General features: G+C 35.1%; 1 protein-coding gene across 2 annotated transcripts in view; it reads left to right on the forward strand.

The window, feature by feature from the left end:
* LOC127866135 (pentatricopeptide repeat-containing protein 1, mitochondrial-like) overlaps nucleotides 1-13,358 on the forward strand; it is a 43,054-nt gene that overhangs the window by 3,281 nt on the left and 26,415 nt on the right. For both annotated transcript variants that reach the window (XM_052406544.1, XM_052406546.1), the window contains exons 2-5: nucleotides 3,989-4,686; nucleotides 4,891-4,980; nucleotides 8,316-8,448; nucleotides 11,471-11,611. In XM_052406544.1, the coding sequence (XP_052262504.1) occupies nucleotides 4,004-4,686; nucleotides 4,891-4,980; nucleotides 8,316-8,448; nucleotides 11,471-11,611 (1,047 nt within the window). In that variant the 5' untranslated portion in view covers nucleotides 3,989-4,003. The remainder of the gene's footprint in view (nucleotides 1-3,988; nucleotides 4,687-4,890; nucleotides 4,981-8,315; nucleotides 8,449-11,470; nucleotides 11,612-13,358) is intronic.

A 13,358-nucleotide genomic window follows, 5' to 3' on the forward strand; every position in this document is an offset into this window, starting at 1 on the left:
ATCATTATCCCCTCTTTTGGTCCGCGGACCAAACTATCTTTGATGCTTCTTTGGTCACTAGCAGGGTCTTCCCCTGGCCATTTATTTCGAAATCAGAGTCCCCGGGGCGCTTGAAATTTTCCGATCAGTGTATTCTTCAGTAAAAGAAAGTGGAGATTGTCCAAAAAAAATCAAGGTTTCCCTATCAGTGTATAAATAGTCCCTGTTTTAAAAGAGCACTCGGTACCTACTTTCACAAGTAATCGCCATAAACACACATGGGGTAATGGATAATCCACTGATAAGAGAATAGCATGACGCGCGTATCGATTATTCTAGCCACAATACACGGTCATATAAATGCTGACAAGGATGTATCTGGTAACTTTCCAGTCGTCAAACTGTGAAGTTCATCGTCCAATCGGTTACGCGAATGCTTATGAGGGCGGGGTTAACTATCGACCATTATTTTTGATTGACGCCGGGCATGAAGTAAGAGTTTATCGCAGCTTGATTTGTAAAAAGTTGTACCATTTGAGTAATATAAACCGGTAATTAGTACAGTACAGAACATTAAAGACGGTTTAGGGCATCATCATCACACCTTTTTACTGTAAACAAGTGTTACCTATGACTCATAATTAATACGAAAAATTATTTGCAAGTGGTAAACAATTAATTATTATAGCGAGTAAGTTGTGCAAATGACTCCCGGTTACAATTATGTGATAACAATTTATTTAATTCCAGTACATGTATATTTCAACATGTCCATTTAAAGAACTGATTAACCTCGTTTTTCAGACATTTATTCGACACGTAATGCGCTTTAACAAATTTTCGTTGAATCAATTACGCACACTTGTAAATGTTTCGTCCGATAATCGATAGTTAGAAGACTGATGATGGCAACCGGCCGTGTTCCTCGTGGACAACGTGAATTTCATGCATAATTCCGTCAGAACATTTATTCGACTCGTAAAGTGTTTAAACAAATGATCGTTGAATTTATAACGCAACGGTTAATATTTGTTGAAATCTCAAATGGGAATAATTAAATTTGTAATCCGAAACCCATTCCTGTAAGTCGATGTTAACGCGTTTTGAATCCGAAACACACTTCCGAATGTAAATGTAACCGCAACGTTAAATATTTTTGCTTCAAATTAGCAGTGCAAATTTATTTTGTGTCGAATCTTTTTCTCAATTAAAAAGAGCGCGAAAATTATGCAGCATGTACAAGGTCGCGTCTATTGCATACAAATGGCGTGTAATGAGCGTTTTAACAAGCACACAACAGGTCAGGGGATTGACGCATATTCAGAGGCAATATTTCATCAAATCTATAAATAGTCACTTAAAAAATGGCAAGGTTTTTGTTAAAGAAATAACTGAAAGCTTTTATCGTAAATATTTACCAGAAAGAGATTGATAAAAACGGAATAAACGGGATTATCGGGTAATAAATAGAAACTTGAAAAATAGTAAGTATACAGTAATAGAGTCGGGTTGAAACGGATGTATTGGGGAATCGTTCGAGTCGGGATTTTACTATCTGTGCGGAAAAGTTTTAAAACAATTAAACAATATAAAAAAAATATTTTTAAATGACTGGGGGATTTTTTTGAAGAGTCATAGCGCACCAAATGACGTCTTTTGACGCTGTTTTTCTTTGAGTTATAACGCACCATAGAACGTGAATTGACATGTTAATTATTTTTTTAAATCAACGTCGGGAGGGAACACCCCTCCCGATCCCACCCCCGGGGCGCCTGAAAAAATTCCTGGGGAAGGCACTGGTCACTAGTATGTTGATTTTTCTCCAGCGTAAGAATATAATATTTTCTCTGTCCTATTTTCGTTCAGTATTATAGTTATTACGATTGTATAGTCTGTTTTATCATTTTCTTCAAAAATGCAGTTTATTCCGTAAGTGAACATATTTTGAGAAAAAAGTTGTATTCTAATATATACTCCCGTTATTTGGTCCGGGCAAAATGAAACTATAAGCATTTCATTGTATGTTTAATAAGCGGATCAAATAATAAGAATATCCTATAGAGGTGCAGACTCTTTTGGTCCAGACCAAATAACGGGAGTATATATATAGCGAGCGCGATGCTTTTACATCCAACATTTATTCATCATGCAAGGAGAGGAACTTTCCGGAAAGAGGGTTTCTTTGGGGGGTCATATTTTTAAAACTGGGGCTTGGTTTTTTGGGGGGGTTAGTGAGTTAAAAATTTAAAAATAAAATTATTAACATTTTCAAGTATTTTGAATGAGCGGACCAAATAACGGGAGCATATATAGAGGCGCAGAACTCTTTTGGTTCGGACCAAATAACAGGAGTATATGTATAGCGAGCGCGATGCTTTTACATCCAACATTTATTCATCATGCAAGGAGAGGAATTTTCCAGAAAGAGGGTTTCTTTGGGGGGGGGGGGGTCATATTTTTTAACTGGGGTTTGGTATTTTTGGGGGAAAGTGTCTTAAAGATTTTAAAATGAAATTATTAACATTTTCAAGTATTATGAATGGGCAGACCAATTAACGGGAGTATATATAGAGGCGCAGAACTCTTTTGGTACGCTTGCTGCAGAATTACCAAATAATCTCAGACTTGCATGGCTAATGAGCTTCGACGGAGCATGCAGTAAATACACCACACTGCATTATGGGTGTAAACCGCAGTTCACAGTTTAAATGTTTTCGGTCAAGGTTTAATGGGGTTTAATGTTTAGATAACACCATATTATTTTCACTGACATGCAGTTGTGTTTGTGATGGAAATCCGACAACATCTGCGGAAGGTTTATAAAGTTAAACAATGGATGCTTTTATAGGAATTAATTGGAAATGCAAATAAGGTAAGTTTATTTCAAATAATGACGGAATAAACTGTAGTATTTTTAGAAACAGACTATCTACTTTTTCCTAGTTTCTGGAAGCAGACGGAATAAGCCGAAGTTTATATTTATTTACATCCAGACTACTTTCTTTAATTTGTTTTTTGACTGTGAAGGACCGGGCATAATGCAAATTTTTAAATATAATTTCAATAATATATAGTTCTGTTCCTATACAAAATTATACATGGTCCGCAGACCAAAAGAGGGGATAATGCCATCATGCCATAAATTCACCAAACAATCATATTTCTTTAAAAAAAATCACAATACCCCAAATTGTTTACACAATGTACGTTTTATTGTCCCAAGGTACTGAAAATGGGATCAGCTGTGAATCAGTTGAGCGTGAATGACCCGTATCACTACCATTCAGTGGTTGCAATTCTCTACGATAAAATCACAGCATGTTGCTTAAGAGACTGATGATGGAAAACGGATGTAATCCTCTGGGAAATTGTGCTTTGCTTGCATAATGTTGTCTAAAAAAAGTTGACATATAAAGCAAATTATCATTGGAATCATAGCGCTAGCTATGAATGTACCTCTGCTTGCAGGTGCCTGGGTCACACATTATTATTATTGCAAAACTTCTTTGGGTTACACACCTTATTTTTAATTTTGTTGTTCTGGTCAGATTTTTACAATATTTGAATTCATCAGGTTAAATAGACATGATATATTTACATGGTGTTTATTTGTGAATGATTTTTCCTGTAGTACAGCGTGAATAAGGCTATTACTTTTGTCCTAAAAATGTTTTGCACATTAAACATACAAATGACCAACACATGTTTTAAATTAAAAAAAAAGGGTTTTGTACAGGATAAAATCAGAATATTAGGACTAGTTAATATTTATTGGCTGGTCCGATCAATGAAAGCCTTTACCAGTAAATACAATTTCAATGCCCAGATTAATATATACTGAAATAAATGGGAACAAATTAAATGGTGTGTTCTGATTTAGAGATGAATCTGATTTAGATTTAGGGTCAGTTTTGAGTTTTTTTTTACTGTATTTATATTAAAATATTGAAACAAATATTTTAAATGATTCCTTTAACAAATGTATGCTTATATTATTTATTTTGCTCAGCCGTCATCTGACTCCATGATGTTACAGTGGAGAAATATTGGCAGAGTATCGTGTTTCTGCCAAAAAGACAATACTACATGGACCCAATCCTTTTGCTGGAGGAAACTAGAAAGGTGTCTTCCAGTGCCTTTGCGCTATGTTTCGTCATGGAAAAATAAGTCTTCTAGATCTGAAAATGAAGTCAAGGATAAAGACAATGTTCAAGATAAATCTAGTTTCTCAAAGTCAAATTATAGAAAAATACCTAAAAAGTATAACAAATTTCATGAAAATTTGCAAGATGAATCCAGTTTCACTAAGTCAGATCATATAATAGGCAAAATGCAAAAAAAGTATGAAAAATTCAATGAAAATTTTCAAGATGAATCTAGTTTCTCAAAGTCAGATTATTCAAATAGAAAAATACCTAAAAAGTATGACACATTCAATGAAAATTTTCAAGATGAATCCAGTTTCACAAAGTCAGATAATACAACAAACAAAATGCATACTAATAATGACAAATTCCAAGAAATGAACCTTAATGAATTGAAGAGCAAGAAGAAGCTGCTGAAAGTGAACACTGAATCAGGTTATGTTAAATATTCACATAAAGTTGCAAGAGCTGATAAAAACCACATGCCTTCGAGAGTGTCAGAGACTGTTTCAGAGAAAGTCAAATCATCTGATACTGTATTTAAAAGGCATACAAATACAAGGTACAGTACATTTTTTCTTAAGGGAACTTGTTTGCAAATTTTGACTTTAAAGTGTGCAAATGAATAATTTCATGACAGATTGAACTTTGAAGCATTGGAAATAATAAATTATATAGATGTTTACAAGTTATGTAGTAATGGTTTTCAGTAAATTCGATTCATCATACCACTATGCATAATAATCCAACAAATATAATAACGCAGGAATACCAGAGAGAGTTGGGCTGATACCTTTGGCAATCTTCAAAGTGAGGCTGATATTCCTGTATTTACAGAATTTGCAGACAATGCAAGGTATGTACATCTTGTTTAACCCTTTGCATGCTGAGAAATTTGTCGTCTGCTAAAATGTCGTCTACTGAATTTCTAAAATTAGCATTTTCTTTGATTTTTTTCAAAGAATACTATAAGAACAGCAAAAAGTTTGGATCCAGATGAGATGCCACATTCTGTGGCGTCTCATCTGGATCCAAACTGTTTGCAAAGGCCTTCAAAATTCGGTTCCAGCACTGAAAGAGTTTATATAACATCAAATACATGCACTTTTGGTTGAATGTTTGGTTCTAAGAGTTCGACATGATGAATATTGCTGTTAAGAAAACTTGCGCATCACTGCAAAATCATTATAAATTGTGGCACAGAGATCATCACTGCAAAATCATTATAAATTGTGGGACAGAGATCATCACTGCAAAATCATTATAAATTGTGGGACAGAGATCATCACTGCAAAATCATTATAAATTGTGGGACAGAGATCATCACTGCAAAATCATTATAAATTGTGGGACAGAGATTTTGTCGATTTCTTACGTAGACTAATTCACAAATTTAAGATCCAATTAATTAATTATGCCCAACGTTTAAATTGTTAAAGGCCAAATTACTGTTGGCATATATAAGACATAAATATACAACTTAAGCCATCCACGCATAGGCATGAAAAATATTAATACGTATCCAACATAATCCATGCATATATTTGTTTTGCAATTCAGAAATATTATGATACTAAACAAAGAAGAATACATTATACTGCTTACACTTGACATTACCTGTGAGACACTAATGCAGTTAAGCTGAATAGATACCATTAACTTCCTTTAGTCCTTTTGGTAGAACAGTAAAGATAAGGGCTAATGTTTAACAACCTGCATGCCCAATGTGTTTTGTGTTTTTCAGGCACATTAAACAAATTAATGTACATAATGGTCAGATATTTACACAGCAATTAAAATGTTTAGGTATTGACACTGCAATAGACTTTAAGTTTTATTCAAAACTTAGCAAAATAATTTGCTGACTTAAATCATGCATGCCATACGTCCCGGATTGTCCGGGACAGTCCCGGAAATGAAGAACTTGTCCCGCTGTCCCGGAAATCTGTCAAATGTCCCGGAATTTACAAAATCCATAAATACATGTACCTTATCTTAAGCTTAACTGCACCTCGAATCTGTGTATATCTGCAGCGTCTCCATGACAATGCCTACCCGAATAGGCAGACTACGCTACGTGTCAAAATCGATCAATTAACAGGGGTCCTGTTATTATATCGATTGTCTCACGTTCGCGGTCAAACCCGCGGTCAAACCGAAAAGGCGGCATTGTTTAATGTGGTTGTAAATTGACTTTAATCTACTACGTCATTATTTCCCGCTGCGTAAGGACAAAGGATAGTTGTTCACACATCTTAAGTCCAATATCGCTGAGTAAAAAATTAAAAGCAGTTTATGTTCGCACGTTTAACCGACAAAGAAGTTGAGTAAAAAAGAAAGCATATAAAAACGTCATCCTCACACGGTTTATTATTGTCTTGTTCTAAACCCCCAGTAAACATAACGTTAAAAAACCTATTGTGAATTGATTTGAGTTGACGATCTAACGGTACTGTATTGTTGTATTTTTTTATTATATAAATGTTATAAATGAATAAAGGCGTATCAACAACTACGCGTTACACACACCGGTCTTAATAACAATAACGCAGTGACGTCACCATCTATGTTTAGAACGCTTACACTGAAAACACGTGGCTTGTATCTAGTAACGGAAGTAGAAATGTTTAATTTGACGTTAATAGATCAAGTGTATTTCGGATAGGCTTTCGAACTTTTGCTATTAACGATGCGAAACAAAAAAAAAAACGTACCAAAAATGCATATGTCTTTAAATATCGCTACATTTTATACATGTCCCGGAAAATCGGCAAAAGTCCCGGACAATTTAACTCAATGTCCCGGAATTGGTCTCAAAAATTATGGCATGTATGCTTAAATAATAACTTATAATATTTGTTTCTGCTCTTATTAGTGTTGAAAATGATAACATTGTCGTCAGTATTTCCGTTATACAAATTTAATAGACTTGGAGACGTACAACGTCTCTGAATATGGTACCATTTTCGTCAGTTTTTCCCTTATTGAAATTGAATAAAGATCAATTTTAAATTGGCTTTCTATATGGAAACACAGTCCGCCAGTCTCATTAATTGGTTTACTGTCACATCGTAACAATTAAACTTTTTAATTAGCATGGACTAAAAAGAGCCAATTACTAACACTTCATAACAATTGTCTAGTTTATTGGCATGTGATAAACATGGCCAACCTGTTGCAAGTGACTTGTCTCTTACTACCGCATTTATCTTGTCAAGTATTATAATCGCATCCAAAAATGACTTATACAAACTCCTAAATTGTTGTTTATATCATGTCCCAAAAAAAATTCCTTAAATTTACATGTCTGCATAAAAGTATTTTTTTACCAGCAATTCACAACATTGTTTGCAGATTTATATAAATTATTTTAAAGTATTTGTATTTGTAATGCATTAAATTGTTTTAATGTCATGGATACTGCTTTGTTTTTTCAATTGGAACTTTTTGTTAATTGTTTAAAGGGACTGTCAACCACGACGACGAAAAGTTGTAAAATACCGTATTTTTTTACAATTATTAGTTTATATTGATTAAAATATCACAACTGGTATATTACATTACTTAAAAAAAGTTGTTAAGTTTTCATATTTTCTGTATATTTGGTAATACATTTTACTGGGTACATGTATGTCTACCAGGTAACTACCAGTTAACTATAAATAACGCCAGTAGATTAATCATCATGGACACCTGGTAAACCTAGAAATGCTTATTGTGCATGCATAGAGAATTGTATTTATTTTATATATAAAATGATCAATCTACTTGCGTTATTTATAGTGTGTAAATCGTTATGTCAAGTATTTTCACGATGTACTTTCGATTTCACATCGCGAAATTTTATTACTGAATATACTGAAAATATTAACTTTTTTCAAGTAATGTAATATACCAGTCGTGATATTTTAATCAATATAAACTAACAATTGTAAAAAATACGGTATTTTAGAACTTTTGTTTTTTCGTCATTCGTGGTTGACAGTCCCTTTAATATTTATTTTTACTTAGTAATTTAGGGCATTTATGCAGCCTTGTTTCATTAATTGTTGTTAAATGTCTGAAAGTCAAGACAGTCTTCCATTAACTATTCTACACGTTAATTATTTTTCCAGTGTCGATACATGTTTGTATATATAATAACATTGTGCTATACAAAATCGAGTTCTTCTTTCAAACTGTGTCATCAAGCTATGAAGAAGATGTGAAGAAAGAGGAAAAAGAGACATCGTTCTACAACCATATTCGCTTGTCACGATATGGGAGGCGTCATTCACCTTTCTGGTATGGCAGGCGAATCATGGAACTGGAGAAAGCTGGAAAAGTAAGCCCTCATGACACTGTCTTTTATTCACAATTTACTTCTTTCACAGTCAAATATACACAAATATCTTGGTAGATATCGTTTCTCATGTACATCTTATTGACTAAGTTACAAAAAAATGCAATTAAATTATGCAAATAATAAAAATGTTGTACTTATTATCCCCACGCTTTTCGGAGAAAAAGTGGGGATTATGTGGTTATCTCTGCCGTCTGTTTGTCCTGGCCACTATCTCTTCCTACACTATAAGCATCAGAACCTTGAAACTTACACACATGGTAGCTATGAGCATATGTGCGACAGTGCACTATTTGGAATTTTTTCATCTGACCCCTGGGTCAAAAGTTATGGGGGTTGGGGTTGGGCAGGTCAGAGATGTTCACTCATATTTTTAGGTTATTTTACATTAACTACTTTATTTCTACACTGATTTACCTCAAATTGATACTGAACATATCTTATGACAATAAGGTCAATTTCAACTAGAAATGGCGCGGCAGAAGCATGTTTGACCCAGGGGCGCCCCATGGTTGGTAATGGGTCCATGCATAGTTGAGATAGACCGTATTGTCATAAGAAAAATTCAGTATCAATTAGAAGTGAATCGGTGTAGAAATGAAGAAATTATAGTAAAAGACAATTTTGGGTGAGTGTGGCCTATTATGGGCAGGGCGCCCCAGGGTTGGTAAAGGGGCCATACATAGCTGAGATTGACCGTATTGTCATAAGAGAGGTTCAGTATCAATTTGAAGTGAATCGGTGTAGAAATGAAGAAATTACAGTAAATGGCAATTTTAGGTGGGCGTGGCCTATGTGGGCGGGATGCCCTAGGGTTGGTAATGGGGCCATGCATAGCTGAGATTGACCATATTGTCATAAGAGAGGTTCAGTATCAATTTGAAGTGAATCGGTGTAGAAATGAAGAAATTATAGTAAAAGGCAATTTTGGGTGGGCGTGGCCTATGTGGCCCGGCGCCCCAGGTTTGGTAATGGGGCCATGCATAGTTGAGATTGACCTTATTTTCAAAAGAGAGGCTCAGTATCAATTTGAAGTAAACCAGTGCAGAAATTAAGAAGTTAATGTAAAATAACATAAAAAAATGAGTGAAAATCTCTGACCCGGCCACGCCCCAACCCCCATAACTTTTGACCCAGGGGTCAGATAAAAATTCGGTCACTGTCACCGTCACACATATGCTCATAGCTACCATGTATGTAAGTTTCAAGGTTCTAGTGCTTATAGTGTAGGAGGAGCAGGTGGCCAGGACGGACGGACAGACGCACATCAATACAATATCCCCACTTTTTCTCCAAAAACGTGGGGATAACTATGCATGGCCCCATAACCAACCCTGGGGCGCCCCTTGGTCAAACATGCGGTGTGGGGATACGCGTCGGCCTCTGCTGCGCCATTTCTAGTTAATTGTATACTTTCTACATACAAGATAGGGCAATCAAGTGAATACACTTATAAACAAAAATCTTACCAACCAAAGTACAAAAACAATGGATTGAAATTATTAAAATAACGATTTGGAAATTATTAATTGCATAGGTTTTATACAAACTTGTATGGTCTCTGGTTTAAGTAATGTTTGTATGACATGTACAGGAAACTTTTAAGGACATTTGGCTAAGCCCTATCGAAAATAAACATAATTGAATATTTCTTACGAAAATGTTTTAAATAAAATGAGCATTTTAGTATTTCACAAGAACGCATATCTTTTAGCATACATTTAAGTACTTTTGGAGGACAGGGATATTTACTTAGCAGATAGTTACATATGTATTTGAATTTTAGAACAAACCATGTTTTGATTTTGTAAAATATTCTTTTGTCTTTATTAAAAAAAAAAAAATATTAAAAGCTTAAATATTGTTTGAATTCATACTGTATTATACAGCTTGTAAGCAACAATCTGGAATAATGAAGCATGGTAACTATAAGCATGTATTAGAGCAACAAATTGTTATTGTCCATTTACTCCAGATACTCAATGAAACCTATATGTGTCTTTGCAGTCATTTAAAGACTTGTACTTAAAAGATATGGAAGTATTTGGAGGGTTTGTATGTCCCCCACTATAGTAGTGGGGGACATATTGTTTTTGCCCTGTCTGTTGGTTGGTCTGTTGGTTGGTTGGTTTGCGCCAACTTTAACATTTTGCAATAACTTTTGCTATATTGAATATAGCAACTTGATATTTGGCATGCGTGTGTATCTCATGGAGCTGCACATTTTGAGTGGTGAAAGGTCAAGGTCATCCTTCAAGGTCAGAGGTCAAATATATGTGGCCAAAATCGCTCATTTTATGAATACTTTTGCAATATTGAAGATAGCAACTTGATATTTGGCATGCATGTGTATCTCATGGAGCTGCACATTTTGAGTGGTGAAAGGTCAAGGTCATCCTTCAAGGTCAGAGGTCAAATTTATGTGGCCCAAATCGCTTATTTTATGAATACTTTTGAAATATTGAAGATAGCAACTTGATATTTGGCATGCATGTGTATCTCATGGAGCTGCACAATTTGAGTGGTGAAAGGGCAAGGTCAAGGTCATCCTTCAAGGTCAGAGGTCAAATATATGTGGCCCAAATCGCTTATTTTATGAATACTTTTGCTGTATTGAAGATAGCAACTTGATTTTTGGCATGCATGTGTATCTCATGGAGCTGCACATTTTGAGTGGTGAAAAGTCAAGGTCATCCTTCAAGGTCAAATATATGGGTCAAAATTGCTCATGTAATGTCACTTCTGCAATATTGAAGCTAGCAATTTTATATTTGAAATGCATGTGTATCTCATGGAGCTGCACATTTTGAGTGGTGAAGGGTCAAGGTCAAGGTCATCCTTCAAGGTCAAACATCATATAGGGGGACATTGTGTTTCACAAACGCATCTTGTTTTCTTCAAGTTTAATAAATTTTCCTAATACAAATTAGACACATGTGATGGTGCATGTAATAATCCCAAAATATGAATATATTGGCAGTCTCTGCTTGCTTTGGTGTTGCAGGTAAAGGAAGCTATAGAGGTGTTTGACAAATGGATGATAGAGCAAGATCGTGTGCAGCCATCCAGTCATGAATACAGTGTGCTGATAGCTCTGCTGGGCAGATGTGGATATACTCTGAAAGCATTTCAGCTGTACAAACAGGTTCTAAAATATTTGTATCACTTCTTGGTAAATCTTGATATTTTTTGTATGAAGATATACATCTTTAGCTCAGCTGTTTTCGGAAAAAACCTGAGGCATTGCCAGCTCGTCGTCCGGCATCTGCCGTCCGCCGTCCGCGTCGTGCTAAAACCTTAACATTGGCTCTAAAATCAAAGTGCTTCCACCTACATCATTGAAACTAAATATGTAGCTGCGCCTTGATGAGTTCTACACGCCACACCCGTTTTTGGTTCACTAGGTCAAAGGTCAAGGTCACTGTGACCTTTAAAAAACAATCTTGTCACTTACCTTTCTTCTATTTCTTCTTACAAGCTTTCATTTATTCAAAACTGCACCCACAGTCGAGCGTTGGCACCCGCTATGCAGTGCTCTGGTATAATACATCATTTTTATTAATGATCATGACCCAACAAACAATGATTGAGATGAAGCATATTTTGGAGTCAAATTGTCAGTTGGTCTGTTTGTTATTTTTCGGGATATACAGTCCAACCTGCCCGTGTGACCGCCTGTTAATAGCGACCAACAGTCAATAACGACCACACCAATTTCCTCCCGAACGATTTCACTATATATTGAACCTTCGAATAAAGCCCACCTGCGAACAAAGACCAAAGACCGCCCTTTTACATTCCCAAACGTCCATTTTGATAGCTTACAACACCCACTGCAATCATAAAAATCAACAATTTTGCAACTTTCAAAAAACAAAATGGCCGCCATGACGCTGTGTAGTCACGTGATAAACATCTTACCAGTGGACTCGTCGGTCGCTATGGAAATATAGGCAAGTGACAGTTTATTGCACTCGATAGCAGTTGTTTGTTTATTTAACACGAATTGCTACTTGGTAATAGCCTGCTTCGTTTATGCATTTGACAGTTTGTCAAAAGTGTAAAAATTTGCCTTTGCATTTAAGTGACTCGCAATTAATGTACTAATTGCCGAAAACATCAAAGACAAGTTTGGAGCTTTCATTAACTCGTTAAGGAAATTAATGTTTTCATATCAATTACGATGCCTTAAATACAAACATTTTGATAGTAATTCCCTCCTTAAATTTCTCTATGATAAGACGTGCATAGATTATAGATAAGTAAATTGTCAGTTCAAGTTAGCCATCATGGCTTCCAATCGTAAGTTCTTGACATTGGAAGAACGCGTTGCTGTCATTAGATTGTTAGTTAAAGGACACAGTTGTAGACGAGTGGCTAGTGATCTTGGTGTTGGCAAAACTCAAAACCAGAACATTCTGAATTATATGTACATATACATGTATGTCAATAGTTTTTTATACATGTATATGATTAATGAAATAAATAATACAAACATAAGGGAATGGAAATAATAAATATAAAAACAAGACTATGTTTTCAATCCTTTATTTCATTATACATGCATAAGTATTCAAACATTTAAACATTAGAGCACATACATAGATAAGGTACCTGTTAAAAAACTACTAGCATATTTTGCAAAGTTTCAATCAACCCTGGGAATAAAGACCACCTGTGAACAAAGACCACAACGACCAAATCCCTTGAGTGGTCTTTATTGACAGGTTAGAATGTAGTTTTTGTAACAAAGTACATGTACATTTCTTAGTCAATTGACTAGAAATATGTCATCCCCATGAAGTGTAGGTGTTCACTACACCTTCTAAATACCCAGTGATCGACATGTTCCTGAGTTATCTGCCCATGAACTTAGCTTTTTGTATTTATAA

Source organism: Dreissena polymorpha, chromosome 2, assembly GCF_020536995.1.
Source record: "Dreissena polymorpha isolate Duluth1 chromosome 2, UMN_Dpol_1.0, whole genome shotgun sequence".
In the NCBI taxonomy this organism is placed as follows: Eukaryota; Metazoa; Mollusca; class Bivalvia; order Myida; family Dreissenidae; genus Dreissena; species Dreissena polymorpha.